The following is a 17,200-nucleotide window of genomic DNA, read 5'->3' as shown; positions in this document are numbered from 1 at the left end:
TGACGAATCCATTCACTCCGAGATGAGCTTCGTTGCTAAACACAATAAATTTGTCTAACACATTTTTCACAGAACACATATCTTGAATAAGTGGTTTGTTTTGTTTAGTTTCACGACGTTGTTTAAATTTGACAAACACATCGTAGAAGAGACTGAGGGCATCCTATGAATATCATATGCTGAAAAATAGCAAGACTTTTCCAAGTTTCCAATTTTGCTAATTAAGTCGGTTTTGAGTAACATGAATTAAATATTCGTCTATGAAACCGCTGTCTCCAGTTACTAAACATGTTTGACCTGAATTACTAAAATAATTCCCATGGGTTTTCCAATTCGACAAACTTCAGATTTCAAGGAGTGCTTCACATTTTTTTAATCACATTTTAAAAAATGTGTTCAATTTAAATTTAAATTCAATCCAGATCCAAATCAATATCACCCAAACGACAACGACTCGCCCTCAATATACAGTTTGAAGAATTGATTCGATGAAGTTTGATTCATTCCTACGATGGGACAGCCAGATATTGAATTTCGTGTTAACATGTGTATTGTCACGTAAAGCAACAATAACTCATCGAATCGAATCTACACATCTTTTTACCCGCAACATGAGTGGGTGCTCATTGACGCTATGTTAGTTAGCCCAAAATCGAGGTCGCATCGAAACGAGGCCGATTGGTCTCGGTTTACTCGAACACCAAGCCAACCAGAGGACAAACCGAATGCCGCACCGCAACTGTCTCCGCCGGCAGCGGTCGAGGCGAGAGCCGAACTCCATCTAGGAAGTTGTTATCCCATCAAAATTAATTACAGAGCTGCATGTGTTCGAGTGTGTGTGTGGATGCTGTCAAACTGTTTTAAGATGAGACTAACATGCGAAAGAGGGGGGACACACATCGGTTGTGTTAATTGGAAATCGAGGAACTTCAGAGCCGGCATGAACTCGAACGAAGGAAAGTAAAACCATTCGGTAGAGAAAGAGAGCGTGCAATCCCGGCAGTTTCAGTTGGAAGATTTATGAGATATGAATGTGATACATGAGTCGTTTGGTCGTGCCTCATCACGACAAACTAATAGAGTCATTAAAATAGTTTTGAGGTAAACTAACGAGATGTTGCTTTTTTATGCGGACTGTTTTGGATTCATTTTTGTTACGGGAATCACAATCATAAATTAAAAGTTATAAATTTCAGTCGGGTTTTGAACCATTAATGATCACAACAAAAGAGCGATAACATCGTTATTCAAAATTATTATACCTTCCGTCATAAACCGTTCTCTTTCTCCATGAATCAAAATTATATATTTATCATCTCCTACCTCTCGGTGTACTTCCGCGACTCTTATGCTAAAAAGATTGATTCAGATTGAGACCATCATAAGTCTATCTCATAATAAACTACGTATTAAACCGCTTTCGGGTGATCAAATTCACACACTGCGGCACCTGATGACCTTTTACCACCGGTAATCATTCGGACCTATTCGTCTCATGCTTATTATGTATCGGCACTTCAGCATCCATAATTGCCGCGGAAGCGACTGTTCGAGGTATTGTTATGTGCCGTTTTTGGTTCCACCGAATTCCGGAATGCCGTCAATTTGCCGGCAACGCTGAGCACATCAGCATTTTCCGGATGTCTCCCGGGGTTCCACAAGTGCAACGACCTGTGCTCCTGCACCTGCTCGTGCAAACGAAGATGCGCACATCACGACACTGACCCAGCAGCTGTTGTCGGTTGAAACATGAAAACAGGTATCGATTCGGCTGAGGCAGGTGTGTTTTTTTCTGCGATCGGGGGCAAGTTCAACCAGGGAATGTTGATGGTTGTTGTTTGTTGACTTGCGATTGATAAGATGAGGGCAATGTAAATGATACATCTTTAGAATTCACCATCAAAATTCAACGCAGAACCATCTCATAAATTATTTCAAATGAATGAAATCACTATAAAAGTTTTTTTTTCTCTTTTTCAGGTGAGTCAAATTGCGTATGGAAATCGTCATATAGAGCTACTAAGAAAAATTGTTCCATAATTTTAATCAGAGCAACGGCTCCAGCCGGGTGACGTCTTCAGAGAACCCCCATTGAACTGACAGGAGCCAACATATCGGGTATCCCACTGACATTTTCCCCTTGTTTTCATATGAATTGGGTATCCCACTGACAGTTCTGCTTGAGATTTTGCTAACGATCCTAGCATCAATCATAGCACCCGGCTGAACGGCTCTAAATAACAACAACAATCGAGCGTAGTATTGGAGGTATAACCGAACAAATAAACACTATGTTTAAAAAAAAAAAACAGACATATAATTGTCTGTTTTTTTTTAATTTTCTCTTATTTCTATACACCAATCGCAACTAGTGATGTCCGATTTTTCAAATTAATCGTTTATCAACTTATTGAATTGAATAAAATTGGTTGTATGTTATTCAAAACGATTGACCGCCTCAATACAGTTCATGAATCGATGAATTGTAGAATCATATGTTCAAAAAAACGTTACGGGTAAATGTTTTGGTACACACTGTTATCGACGACCCGGCGCTTTTGTGGAATTCAGGAAAATCAAAAGCTATCATCAATCATTAGCAGGTACAATCCAACGAAAGCTTCCCTGGAATTTCACAGCAAATTTGTAAACGTTTGAATATTGCATGTGTGCGTGACAGCTACTTGAAGCGAGCACGGTGTTGAAGTGCTGTCTCAGTTTCACAGGGCACACCTCAAAATAGGTTTCTCAGTGGTTTATTGTGAGTTTAAGTACGAATTAACTAGAAGATTTCTGAAATAAGTGTATCGGAGTTCAAAGATAATACATTGATTGATAAAATGTATTTCAAACCTACATCCAAGACCTTTGATTTTATCATGCTTCGACAACAGTTTTCTTAATTGTCTCGCTGTCTCCGTTTAAATGTGTTATTTTTGCACAAAAACGAAATACTACATTGTAAAACATAAAATTTAAGAATTGTTATGTCATTGGAGAAGAAAAAATGTTGTCCTGGTAAAAAAATACGGATCTAATTGCTGAAAGCGACAGTTTCTTGAGCCCATTCAAACCCTTTTAAATACAAACACAGCTTAAATACAGCCGAGCAAATCTATTCCTAATTCTAGCCGATACTTCAGGCCGTACATTTAATCTTGGGTATAATCGTATCAACCTGAATCTGCAATAATTTACCACAACACAGAAAAATCTCGTTATAATCATCTGTTAAATATATAAATTTACAAGTATTACGGTTGATCAATACTTTGTTTCTTTTCTGTTTCCACTTTATACTATGTGGGCTGAAAATTCCTGGGATTTTTCAACAGATGGCACCACTAAAAAATGAACAAGATTCAGTTCGAAAGATCCATCTGTCAATAGGTTATGTGCGAATTTTCATGACAATGTTTTTTGATGGTGGAAAACTCCTGAACAATCAATGCAGTGTTTGACGAAATGTTATTACACTTCTGATCCTTCGAGAACAACAGTTTATCGGTGTTTTGGTGAATTTAAAATGGGCCGTACAAGCACTGCAGATGTACCTCGATCTGGAAGGCCAAAAGAGGCTACGAATCCAGAAATTGTAAAACAAGTGCATCGACGCGTTTTGAACTATCGTAAAGTGAAGTTAAGCGAGTTAGCTGAGGCCGTAGGCATTTGAAAAGAACGAGTGGGATATATTTTGCACTACATTTTGGATATGAAAAAGCTACCCGCGCGATGGGTGCCGCGTTTGTTGACCGTCGACCAAGAACAGTGGTGCGTTGATGATTCAATAACCGGTTTGGCGTTTTTGAAGCGTAATCGAGTGAACTTTTTTCGACGATTGGTGACGATGGATGAAACGTGGATCCATTACTACTCTCCTGTGTCCAATAGGCAGTCTGCAGAGTGGCACTGAGGCATATTTCGAAGACTTAGATGTTTCGTACTACAGAAAGGGAATTGGAATGTTGGAAACTCGCTATACCAAGTGTATTGTTCTCGAAGGGCAATACAGCTTTTCTCAAAAAACAATTGTTTTCTTTAAAAATCCCGGGACTTTTCAGTCCATGTAGTATCCATCATGGAATGGAATGATTCGATTTCATTTAGAAAAGCAATTCATTTTTTCACATGCTAAGTTTCAAGTTTTCACTTTAACGGTTTCATGCATGATGTTCAAACTGTTGTAGACCTCCCTAAATATATATATATATATAAATATATATATATATATATATATATATATATATATATATATATATGATTTTTTTTTCTGTTTCGTCTTTCAGCACACTTTTTTTGACAGATCACGTGTAATTCATGCCATGTGTCAAAATGGAAGTTGTGTAGATTCCATTACCATTTCATTATGGAAAGCCTTACAAACGAACAACGCCTACAAATCATTTCATTTTATTACCAAAATCAATTCTTTGATGATTTTAAAGTGTTTCTTTGTTTTAACGGATGGCTGTATTTAGCGATGAAGCACATTTTTGGCTGATCGGATACGTTAATAAGCAAAATTGCCGTATTTGGTCCGATGAGAGCTGAGAATGCATCTCGAAAAATGTTCTGTTTGGTGCGGTTTGTGGTCCGGAGGAATCGTTGACCCGTACTTCTTTAAAAAAAAATGATGATGAGAACAACGTTACTATCCACGCACAATGGACCAGGGAACGAACTTAGGTGAGCTGACCATGGAAAAAAACCGTTTTTTCATGATGATCCTAACACAACATAGAAAAAAAGCGATAAATGAGTTATATGTTCACCTATGTTTACCTCTATCTATAAAGATAAGAAGGTAGATTTCTGATTTCATCTGAAATTTTAGTCACTCTATTTTTGATAACATGAAAATGAACGCGTCATTTTGTTTAGAGAAGAACGGTCTTCAACAAAATTGTTTTTAGATCAAGATATTGACAAGTTCGGCATCGGAAAATACTTATTTTGATAAACTCTTAATGCCATCCAAAGACAATTTACATGTAGAATTTGAAATATATAAAAAGATGAAAAGATGAAAAACCCGTTATGCAACATGACTCAACAGTCATTCGTACGTACATTGTACCGTACACGAAAATTACTCATACATATAAAATAGCGTGCAGTGTTGTGTTCAGAAACACTGACAAATTCGTGAATTTTGTTGATATAAACCCATTTTTCTGTATGTTTTTTCTTCGCAAAATTAACTCGGAGACAAAGTCAGGTTGAATGAAGAGGTAGATTGGTATTCATTAGAAACGTCAATTAGAATAACCATTTGCTAGAATAGTTCATCAGTGATCCTCGCTATTAAAGCTCGTCAATTAATTTCTAGACAATTCAAGGCACGTTGACGGCGAATGCCGAAGTCGTTTCAGTTGAAGCGAAGCTACTGACAGGAGAGTCGATTTTCATTTTCCATCTTCGAGAATTTCGAGAGCCCCACATTGCGCGAAATTGAACTTCACGTATAGGTCATCTAAAACGTAGTCGTGTCCAACATTTGCATGAATTAATCTTTAAAAATTAAATGGCAAGGATTGATTTTGAACCCCCAATAATATATTTAATATTTTTAACAAATGACCTGTTTTATTTCTGTAAATTAGAAATCAATCGATTGGAAAACCACCTTCCTGATACTTGTTGAGGCACACAGTTTACTTTGGATATACAGCGGTCTACTTATGCCACATGTTCTGCGTACTATCGTGGCTCAGTGCTGACAGGTTCTTCCGGTTCCGCGAGGCCGTAGAATTTGCAAAACTGACATCAAATACCAAACCAGCAGAACGTTATACGTTAAAACGTAAAACCGTGAAATAGAACGTTTTCGGTGTGACTCTTATTTCGCTCCTGTCCTAACGTTTTTTTTCCACCACTATAAATTGATCAGTAAAAGTGTTTAGATTGTTATCACAACGTGAAATAAAGGACAACGAATGCGTTTGCGTATTTTCCTACCGTTTGCCCGAGTTCAGTTCTTTTCAGAACTAGTTCCCAAAGAAAAAAAACTACTGGGAATTTCGAGTTCAGTTTTTTCTAGTTTCAAAAAATATATATCTCAATAACGGAAATATATACGTTCTTGATGTTTTATATGTTACTAGCTGACCCGGCAAACTTCGTCTTGTCGAAAATGGATTTTTTGTTATCTTTAAATCCAAACATTCACGTTTTCTTACTAGGCGAAAGTTTATGGGTTCAATCGCAGAACTGTTCATTGATTGATCTTCTAACCTACCCTTTAAAATTACCTTTTACTATAAAATTTTTAGTACTTCAATCAAAAATCAGATTATTTTCAGACACAATTCCATTCCAAGATTTTTTAACCACTTGCAAATAACATGTTTCTCCGTTACATTGAATAAATGTTTGATACAGAAAATATGATAGAATAAAGACAGCCCTAAATCGGACAATTCCTTTCTCGAGTTTTTCTATTATCAACACATTCGGCGATCCATTTTTATTTATATAGATAGAAGAAGATATGGGAGTGCGTCTTATCACATTGAAATCCATTTCCATTTTCAAACAAAGTTCAATTTCGTTAGCACAAACATCAAATGGACTAACAACTCTTGTCACTACGTAATTGTACAACACATTTCAATTTTCCGAATTTTCCCATTTTCTTCAGAGTTTTCCGAAAATTTTCAATTGTCATGTTTGGTTGGAGTATGTTTGGTTTAAATATTTGTAATATTTTTATGGAACCCCCTCTCCATTCCAGAGGAGGAAGTGGTGTCATACCATCATAGAAACATTTCTCGTACCCAAAAACCCTCACATCTCAAATTAGGCTCCATTTGCTTGATGAGCTCTCGGGTTATGCTGAACTTTATGTTTCACTTGTATGGCAGCTCCCTTCCCCTTAGAGAGGGGCCAATGCAAATCTAAGATGGCGGCTACTACAAAATGGCGGATTTTCTCAGAACCCCATCAATATGGGTATCAAATGAAAGGGCTTGACTAGTAGAACACAGTTATTCATGAAAAATTCAAATCCAAAATGGCCACCACCACAAGATGGCGCCATATATATTTTATTCACAACCCCATCAATATAGGTATCGCATGAAAGGGCTTGACTGATAGAATGCAGCTATTTATGAAAAATGCAAATCCAAGATGGCGGCTATATTTTTTTTTCCACAACCCCATCAATATGGATATTAAATGAAAGGGTTTGACTAGTAGAATACAGTAGATCATGAAAAATCCAAATTCAAGATGACCGCAGTTCCCAAATAAACATTTATTTTTCAATGGTTCCATTCAGCTTGCCCTTGCCAGACGGCCAAATTGAACTTTTCAAGATCATGGAATACGCAGTTTTATAATGACAGTAGAATTAAATGTATGTTTCAAATTTCAAATCAATTAGTCAATAGGAACGAGATCAATTTTCTATTAATGTGGGACAACCCTACATTCAAAACATACACAGAAACAGGTCAAGCTGAACGAAACCAATTGAGAAATAATTAGTTGTTTGGGGACTGCGGCCATCTTGGAATTGGATTTCACATTATCTGGAATTGGATTTTACATCATCTGCAAGCCCTTTCATTTCATACCCATAACCTAACGATTGTCTTCGTTTTTCATAAATTCGTTAGTCATTCCATCAAAACAATTCATGTGACAAGATATGATGTAAAGATCTCGTCATTGGTTTTTTCGGTAAAATGTTGCTGCTTGAATCGATAAACTAACTCATTAGTTATTTTTCACACCTGTTATCATTAACATCTCTACGTAAATTATACCCCTCGAAGTAATTACCACAACGAAGCAAAACAACATTGAAGATTATCAATACACAATAACAAAGACGAAGACGAGGAAAAAGCACACAACGAACTCAACAACAAGAACCGAATGGTGGTGACCGCTGGTGATAACCTAGACCAAAATAAATACCATCGCAGGGCGCATGGACTAGATACCGCAACCCGCGCAAATCGCGATCATCCTAAAGTACTGTCTTTCCATTGTTAAGTGGATTCGACGTCAAAATTTCACAAATCTTGACACCTGGCACTTGAAGATACGCCGAAGAGTCCCCACTGTCGTATAGTAGCGATCAATTATATTGTCTTCCGAGTACAAATCGTGCTGACAATACAGTTGTTATCGGTTCGTACGTGAGATGTGGTGCACTAGATTCGATGGTATCCTGTTTCGGCCATCGATGAACAAAGAGCTGCACCCACTCTAGATGGCGGCGCTTGGTGATTTCAACAATGTATAAGACCACAGCCATTACTGTTTGCGTCAGAATTGGTAGGGTACGTAGAACTAAAATATTTGGTGGTGAAAATGCAACAATTTACATGGCATTATTGTGAAACATTATTTGAGATAGTTTTCAACCAAACTAATATTTGTTTTCCTTCCTACTAAGTCACACCCTGTCCCGTTGCAGTAGCTTCCAAGCTTATACAGAATGAATTAATCTTTTTTTTTTATCTTCCGTAAACGATGCACACGAGAAGGTTTTCCTTATCTTATCGGAATTGCTCCGTATATCTGATAACCATGAACCAACACGCACCCAACGCTGCAATGAAACTCCGCACATTTTACCAGCGCTGGACTTTATCGAGTCAGACGGGTTCGCAAACACTTAAAATCGGTTATAGTGCACACATATCTGACGGTAATTGATGCATTCTTTGTTCGATCGAAAACTTTTAAACTAAACGGGGCCAAACAGTTGGCGACTGGCTTCGAAATTTATTTTGCATTCCCTAGGAGTACACGCCTGATCCCTTGTGAGTGTGTTCCACGCAATGGGGCGGGGACGTGAAGTGCCGCACACAAATTCATTATTATTCAGAGGTCATCATTGGTAAACGATAAAAAAAAAATCGATTCTGTGCAATCTACGCAATAAATAGTATTCTGGCCGATGGCTATCAGTTAGTGAATATTATGGGGGCTGCTGACGTATTTGGGACCTGGCGCCTGTACATTTGGGTGGTGTTTTATTCATGGATGTTTTTATTGTTCAAGATTTTAATTGTGCTATTAAATTCTTTGTGGACTTTTTAAGGGTTTTTAAATTACGGAAGGTGTTTGTGTGTATCTTTTGATCATTGTGAATTCATGAAACAAGTTGAATTTCTTTTACACTGTAAACGCGATGAACAATGACAACTTTCGATATAGGAGAAGGTGGTCCTGAACCAAGCCCTCTTAGATCTCAGGAATTTTCGCTACCTACCGAGTGGTTAGTGGTGTCTCGAAAACGAATGAATTAAATGATTTGAATGATCCGTCAACGAAGTAAAAGAAAACGAAAGAGAAGAGTTAGTAGTGTCAAATGAGAGGTATCATAGCGTTGACTATCCTTTTCCCTGCTCCTTTCATTCTAGCGTTTTTGTCGCCATTTTATGTTTTCAGTGCTTAAAAAAGAGAGAATATTCACCTACCGGAAAATCAGTCAAATGTTCTTTTAGATGGCGAAAAATGGCGAAACTAGGCAATCTTGATTGTTTATTGTCTGCTCACATAAATAGAATTTACCTGTTACCTGTAGTGCACGGCATGTTGTTATTCGAAATAGGTCGGAAAGGTCCTGAACCGATCTCAATAAAAAGGTCGTAAGCCAAACGCCTTTTTTGCTTCGTAATTATTTAACACGTTGACTCCGGTTCAAATCATTGACTTGCACAAGACTGGCTCAGCTGGTGACGCTCACTGTCACATTTGCTATTAGACGCCTTCAGGGCCATAATTTTTTAACATGTCAAAAAAGAGTCTTCCGATTTAGCTTTTGTCTTCTCCCACTCTTTTTTCACTCATGAGTCACACCGGCCAGCATATAAATACCATCATACTATACATTTCAATGCCAGAGTCGCTAAAAAACAATAATTTCAAAGTTTTGCCAGCCTCCTTAAGCTTTCGCTTCATTATTATGTTTTTCTATTGGGTGAAATTATTTTTTTATCCATGAAATTGGGATGATAGCGCTGAACATCCTTCCGACTAAACTTTGTGTGCTTTTGTAAAAGCCGGGCTGCTTCCCTGAGGATCTCTTCAACCTTCATCGTTAAAATCCGAATCTATCGTCTTGTTTGTGACAGAAAATTTGGTTCCGACTTCAACTTGACAAATCATGAACTACCGGGCGAACTCATCCATGAACGCGCACTTGAATCTTCGAGAGACGTCTTGTTTAAAGTGTGTTTCAGGTAAAATTTGGTTGCTCTTTTTATTCACTGCAGCACCCCTTGTTGTCACATCGAGAAGCTATTGACAGCGTTTTGATCCGGATGGTTTGTAGTGAAAATTTTAGTAGTGAAAATTTTATCAAGATTAAAGGACACATTCAAAAGTTATTGAAGTTCCCGCGAAAGGCGGGAAAAAATTATACACACACGTTGAGAACCCGACGTGGTCAGGAGGAAAGATCTAGAACAAGATCGATTTCATGCCGGATAACACGCCTCGCATGTATCCTGGAGTGGCAAGCATTAGAATACGCGTGACCTCAGTGCAAGAAGAAATTTTTTTGACGAAAAATCCCCCGGCCAGAATGGGAATCGAACCCGAACCCTCAGCTTGATAATGTGGGAAGCTAACAACTTGGCCATGAGAGCACACATAATTTTTCCTTGATGTTCATTCAAAAAAACATACAAAATGACATCCTTCCCTTTTTTGTACGTTATTTCTATGCTGAGAAATTTCCTACTTGATGCGACCAAATTAGAACTGAAACTGGCTTCGATGGCTTCGATCAATTTACATCGTGAGTATGTTAATGTCAATAGATGAGTATTAAATATTTGGTAAGTGATGTTATACAAAACCGGTAAATTGTTCATGTCAAAGGACTGGTGACCTGAATAACAAAGATGACCTCTAGGGTGGCAATGGATGTATGGAAATGTATAAAATGTTGATCTGGTGTCATCTCGGAAAAAAGTTTTGGCCGAAAATCGACCTTCTGGTCGCCTTTGTAGAGCAACATATATCGGTAGCAACATGACGTGTTGATTGAAAAGCAACTTATCGTCCATAATTTGGCCAGTTTCATTCATTAAGCAGATTGTTTGCATAATATCAGGCGGTTTATTGCTTTGGTATGCGAAGTACAACAAAATATGTTGCCTGTTGCATATTGCGTATTGCTACTTGCTAGTTGCTTATTTCTCCGGTGTGCGAGTCGCCTTAACCCCAAAAACACTGCTTGTCGCTGCCTTATAAGCTCACTTTATTGAGCCTTTGGTTATGCAAAAATCAAAACAATATTTCTAGTGCAGCGGGAAAAAAATTGTTTTTATATAGACTGGAACGACCAAATAGTTATTAACTCCAACGTAGCATTAATCCCATAATCGATTAAAGGGCGAACACGAAATTATTGCGACACCGAAAATGTCATGCCAATTTTCTTATAATGTTTTCTTATAATGTCATACCACTCCAGGACACATTGAGAATAGTGGCATGATGCCAAATCTTCAAATCTTCGGAGCTTCGTCGTGCTGCTGCAAGAACGGCGAAAGGCGCGCTTCTCGAGGCACCCAGATTTGTAGATCTCGCCATTTACTGTGCCCTTCGTCACGAAAGGCTCACTCCTCAGTCCGCAAGAGCAGATGGCCTGCCAAACGAGATATTTGGAGGCGAACTTCGACATTTTCTTCTTCTTAAATTTGTCGTCCACATCGAACATGCTCTTGCCGGTGAAAAACTCCAACCCCGGAATTTGCTTAAAATCGGCTTTTATATACGTTTCGTCGTCCATCACACAGCAGCCATATTTTGTCAGCATCTTCTCGAAGAGCTTCCGTGCCCGAGTTTTAGCCGTCGATTGTTGCCGCTCATCGCGGTTTGGGAAGTTCCGTACCTTGTATGTATGTAGTCCAGCTCTCTTCTTTGCATTCTGAACGTAGCTCTGCGACATGCCGATCGTTTTTGGCCAAATCACGGCTTGAGACGTTGGGATTTGCTTTAATCATCCGCATCACCTTTCCCTCCGTCTTTTTGTTCTCCGGTCCCGGTTTTCTTCCAACTCCTTTGCCGTGGTCCAACGTCAACCGCTCCTGGAACCGCTTCAACACTCTGGAGACGGTTGAATGGTGAATGTTCAATATTTTTCCCAACTGCCGATGCGACAGGTCAGGAAATTCCAGGTGTTTGGAAAGAATTTGTTCTCTCGACTCGCGTTGGTTCACCTCCATTTTCGATGAATCGAAAAACACGACTTGAGTTTGACAGCATGTAGACAATACACATCAATGAGAAAGTGTGCACAATTTGGTTGATTTTTACCCAATGGTAAAAAAGTTATGCCCTGTTGAATGTGTTGCAATAATTTCGTGTCGCCCTTTATCTGAAAAAAAAAAAGAGAACCCATATTTTTATTGGCACAGGTGTGTAGAATGATGTGCTTACTTTGTTTTTGGCGCACGCTTTTCAATTGTCAAAATGACCTTCACGCAAGAGGAACGGCGTTTAAAAATTCTGCACGCGCACCAAGAATTTCCGCTTCTTGGAAGTGGAGGAAACTGCATCCCAACGGTCGGCCAGACAACTAAAGCGGTGTAGAGGACATATATTAGGAATCCAAACTTATCGATGTGGCAGATAAAGTCGGAGTGTCCCACACCACGGTACAACGGGCCAAGAAAAGAGCTGGGCTGTCAACATACAAAAAGGTAAAGACCCCAAACCGCGACGAAAAGCAAAACAAATCGGCCAAAACGAGGACACGGAAGTTGGACACGACGATGTTGACCAAATTCGACTGTATCGTTATGGATGACGAGACATACGTCAAAACCGTCTTTACCCAGGTTTCGGGACAAGAATTCTACACGGCGACGGGAAGAGGCAAGGTGACAGAGATGTTTAAAAATATTAAATTGTCGAAATTCGCAAAGAATATATGTGGTTTGGCAGGCGATGTGTGGAGAAAAGAGCAGCAATTTTGTAACAACCGACACCATCAACCAGGAAATTTACGTCGAAGAGTGCCTCCAAAAACGACTCCTGCCGTTCTTGTAGCAGCACACGGGTTCCGCGCTGTTCCGGGCCCTGGAGTGGTATGCGGCCAATAACGTTCAATTCATACCTAAGGATAAGAACCCGCCCAACACCCCAGAGCTTCGCCCGATCGAACAATACTGGGCCATCGTAAAGCGGAACTTACCGAAAGTCGTCGGGAGCGAGCAAAAATTCAAGGCGAACTGGCGTGTAGCAGCTGAGAAGGTCGTCAAATCGACTGTACAAAATCTGATGCAGCATGTGAAAATGAAGGCCCGAGCATTCGTTGCTTCGCCGCAGGAGGATTAACCATTTTTTTAATAATATAATGTATGAACTTCAAAAAGAAAAAAACATGAATTTTTAAATTAAGAATAAACATACTCTAAACTTTATTTTGTCTTAGCACTTTTTGGTCGTTCCACAAAGAACAAAACAAAAGATTGAATTTTTCATAGAACATACAATTTATTTTATTGAAAAAACTGCATGGTCTCACAGAGTACATCCTAAATAGAACGTTTTCAGTGGAAAACTTTTTTTTTTGATCCCATTTATTTATTTATTAGGCTCATTAGCATTTTATCTGTAACAGAGCCGGGTTTTTATCGTGCTCATGTACATATGTTTATGTTTCTATAATTTGTAAATTACACAGTAGTAGTAGCCATTTAGGCGTGAGGTTTTCTGTTCCATTATATTATGGTAAATTACACTGTAGTAGCCATTCAGGCGTAAGGGTATTCTATCTGTTCTTCCATTGTTCAGCAGACCGGACAGCGGAGACAGTTGATATTGATCATTGTTGGGTTATTTATAGAACAGCAGCCCAATGTTTATTACAGAGCAGAGCAGTTGTATGGATGAATTGATCTGTGTTCCACCGTGGATCGATCTCCATCGCTGATGATGGTTGCGTGGACGAGGGCCCTAAGTTTGAACTCACGATCGATCGCTTAGTAAGCGAACGCGTAACCAAGTGGCTACGAAGACCCCCAGTGGAAAACTAATCAACTTGGTGCTTTTTAACGAATTTAAACAGAATTTTCTGCTGGCGCTCTGAAATCGCTGGTTTTCTGCATAAAAATGACTCCCAAATTTATATCGTACATTTTTCGCAACCCTAAAAAAATAAAAAAATAAAAATATACTCAGATATCTTTAGAAGTCTTTGGTTAAGCAAAATGTTGAAATAATATTCCAAGTGCAGCGAAAAAAATATTTTTTTCTGGACGACAATATGCCACGGCTTTAGAAAAGGTTAAAATCTTCCCCCAGAACATTTTTCAAATTTTTATCTCTTTTTTGTTTGGTATTACTGTCAGTGGTTTTGATGCCAATTTTGAGCGCGATCTGTCATTTAGTTTGTTTACAGCGTCATTAGGAACAATTCACTATTTTTTGTTCGACTATTTTTGATATGGATAATTCTATTTGTCAAAGATATTGTGTGAAATTTTTGTGTTTCACAAAATCTTTTGTGTTTTTGTGTGTTTCACACAAACATATCTATCCCAGGAAGGAAGGAAGGAAGGTATTGAATTAGAGAGACTTTAAACTCTGAGAGTTCATTCGTCTCTTATATCCCAGGAATTAACCTCGTTCTATTAAAATAAATAACGCGATCATAGCGAACGAAGTAAAGTAGAACCCCGCGAAGAATTCAATTTACGGAAGAAATGCAATGAAGGCATTAGTTTTTCAATCAAGAACTTGTTCTTCGAACCATATTTTCAGCTTTGAGCTGTTGAGATTCGAATTGCTGCTCCAGATATTTTTTCGCGCCCAAACACGATTAGAGTCCAATATAAGCAATTACATCCTGTTCTGAATTTATATTCGACTGTGAACCTTCGATATACGCTGAAAACTGACAGGCAACACAAAACTTCTCAGCATTTGGACACAGGAATTGTAAAAGCTTTTGAAACTAAACCTTATGGCCTGATAGTAGCAAACTTGAGAACTTTAGAACCAAAAAACGGCCAATTACTTGACAGAGACTCGATGAAAGCACAAAGATGCACATCATTGCAAACTATTTAACTTGAGGTTGAAGGTTGAAAAGCTGATGATGAAAGTATTACTGGAGCAACCAGGGCCTTTGACGGCGTTTTTTTTTCGAAAGGATAACGACCCCAAACATGCCAGCAAAATTTCAAAGTATGTAGAAAAAAAAGAAATGGTATAAACCATATTTGAAATCATAAAAGTAAAATATAGAAACAAAACAGACCGTAAATAAGATTGCACAGATCGTGCACAACAAATAGGTATGAACAATAAGATGTTGTGAATTACTCTAAGTTACTAATTTTTGTGACCGACTGCATTTTTCGATCAAACGAAAGTAACTATTCGAAGGTGAACCAATCCTTCACAGCCAAAAAGTTTTGATAATGAAATATTCTTTATTATATAACACTAAATTTTAACTGACCCACTTTTCTCTCCTCCACTTCCAGAACCGCCCCTGCGATGAGCTACCAGTGCAAACTGGTACTCACGCTGTCGCTGCTGGCGACCGGCGTGAGCTTAGCGAGCACCTCGTTGGACAAAGCGATCGGCTCCGGTGCGCTCCCGAAAGCACACGATCCACTGTTCAACAAAATGCTTGCGGAGAAGTCGGACATTCCGATGGCACAGAATCCCATCTTCAACAAGATGCTTCAGGAGAGCCACTCGAAGGAAAACCTGATCGACGACGACGATGACGATGCGCTACTGCCGCCGCGCAAAGCGCTTGATCTGAACCCAAAGTATGCCAAGCATGCGCCGCCGAAGAAGATTACCGTTGATCAGCAGCATCCCAAGGTGGAGTCTACGACAATGGGTAGGTATTGGCTCGGGTTTGCCAGCTGCTTGTGCATAAATATTTGATGTCTTGCAGGAATCATTCCTATCGAGAATTCCATCGCTAAGGACAGTTTCGATGACGAGGACGACAGCTACGAAGATGAAAGTGATCTGTTGACAGGGGATGACGTTGATAGAACGGTGAGTGTGCATTTTTATTTTTCAGAGAGAATCATCACAATTGTAATTCAACGCTACAATACATAACTTTGAAGGACGCTGAAATACTGCCACAGATTGAAGATCTGTCTGATGTAAAGTTCTCTCAACCTTCGATAACAGAAACTCCTCGCGCAGAATCAGTAAGTTTGTTGTGTCTCGTTCCGTCCTCGATCATCTGTGCAATGTTCCTTCACCTTGAAGCATCCTCATCAATGTTTGTGCCATTATATCCAAAATTTAGTGAACATCCCACCTAACTTATATTTGAATCACTCCTGATTCCCAATTCAGAAAACGGTTGTTGAGTCGAAGAAGCAGTCACCTAGTAGTACTACTGCTAGGGCTCCAAGTGCTTCCAGCACAGCTGCGCCTGATGACGAGTACTACAATGACGACGATGAGGACAGTATTGAGCTGGAGAGCGAAAAAATCGATCCCCTAGCAATCGACAAACTCCTCGCGCAGAACCCTGTAAGTCGGTGCAACCCAACCGTCATCTTCAGTAACTGCCATTTCGCTCTCGCCAAGTTCCTAATAACTCATCCGGTTTTACTCGCGCCATAAGAATGCATGATTGAACAAGTACTCCGAATTCACGCCGCATGATTTTGTTTGTTTCTCCCCAAAGCCCAAATCGACAACCGAATCTCCCAAGTCGTCGACCGCCGCCAAACCCAAGCCCAAGAGTTCCACCACAACCAAGGGCACTACAGCTGTCGATAACGAGATCTTAGATGAAATCACCGACGACGACGAAGACTATCAATACGATGACGAGGACACCGAGAACGAAAAACTCGACCTCGATGCCGTCGACAAGTTGTTGTCCCAGAGGAAGCAAAAGCAGAAGGAGGGTGGTGCTGCTGCTGCTGTCACTGCTGGATCAAGCGCTGGCAAGAAAACAGACGGCAAACACGGCGTAAGTCGCTTTGTTCGCTTGAGCATGTGCGGAGTTGGTTGAGGAATGGGTTGTGTAACATTTACCCGAATACCATTCGCCCGAATCACGTTTATCCGAAGCTCATTCACCCGAATGTAACAAATACCCTAATGCGACATTTACCCGAATGCGTTATTTAAACGAATGTAGCGTTTACCCTAATGAAGAAGGAATAATCCCGAGAAATGAGGTTATGGAGCAATTTTACCCCAAATCGGACGGCCGCTGACCCGACCC

The 17,200-nt window shown here is 39.4% G+C and overlaps 1 protein-coding gene across 4 annotated transcripts; it reads left to right on the top strand.

Annotated features, from left to right (window-relative positions):
* The first annotated feature begins 2,124 nt into the window (after positions 1–2,124).
* LOC129765585 (nucleolin-like) lies at positions 2,125–16,999 on the top strand. 4 transcript variants are annotated; one of them, XM_055765996.1, is made up of 6 exons: positions 2,125–2,268; positions 15,471–15,838; positions 15,896–16,002; positions 16,077–16,163; positions 16,315–16,494; positions 16,652–16,999. In XM_055765996.1, exons 2-6 carry the CDS (start codon positions 15,484–15,486, stop codon positions 16,982–16,984), a joined length of 1,062 nt encoding a protein of 353 aa, XP_055621971.1. In that variant the 5' UTR covers positions 2,125–2,268; positions 15,471–15,483; the 3' UTR covers positions 16,985–16,999. The 4 variants fall into 4 exon arrangements, with proteins under 4 accessions (XP_055621971.1, XP_055621969.1, XP_055621970.1 ...); XM_055765994.1 differs by lacking the exon at positions 2,125–2,268 and adding an exon at positions 2,506–2,603; XM_055765998.1 differs by lacking the exon at positions 2,125–2,268 and adding an exon at positions 8,603–8,665.
* The last annotated feature ends 201 nt before the right edge of the window (positions 17,000–17,200 follow it).

The sequence above is a fragment of the Toxorhynchites rutilus genome, chromosome 2, assembly GCF_029784135.1.
Source record: "Toxorhynchites rutilus septentrionalis strain SRP chromosome 2, ASM2978413v1, whole genome shotgun sequence".
In the NCBI taxonomy this organism is placed as follows: Eukaryota; Metazoa; Arthropoda; class Insecta; order Diptera; family Culicidae; genus Toxorhynchites; species Toxorhynchites rutilus.
Note: the sequence above shows the minus strand (reverse complement) of the source record. Positions and strands in the feature narration are given on the sequence as shown.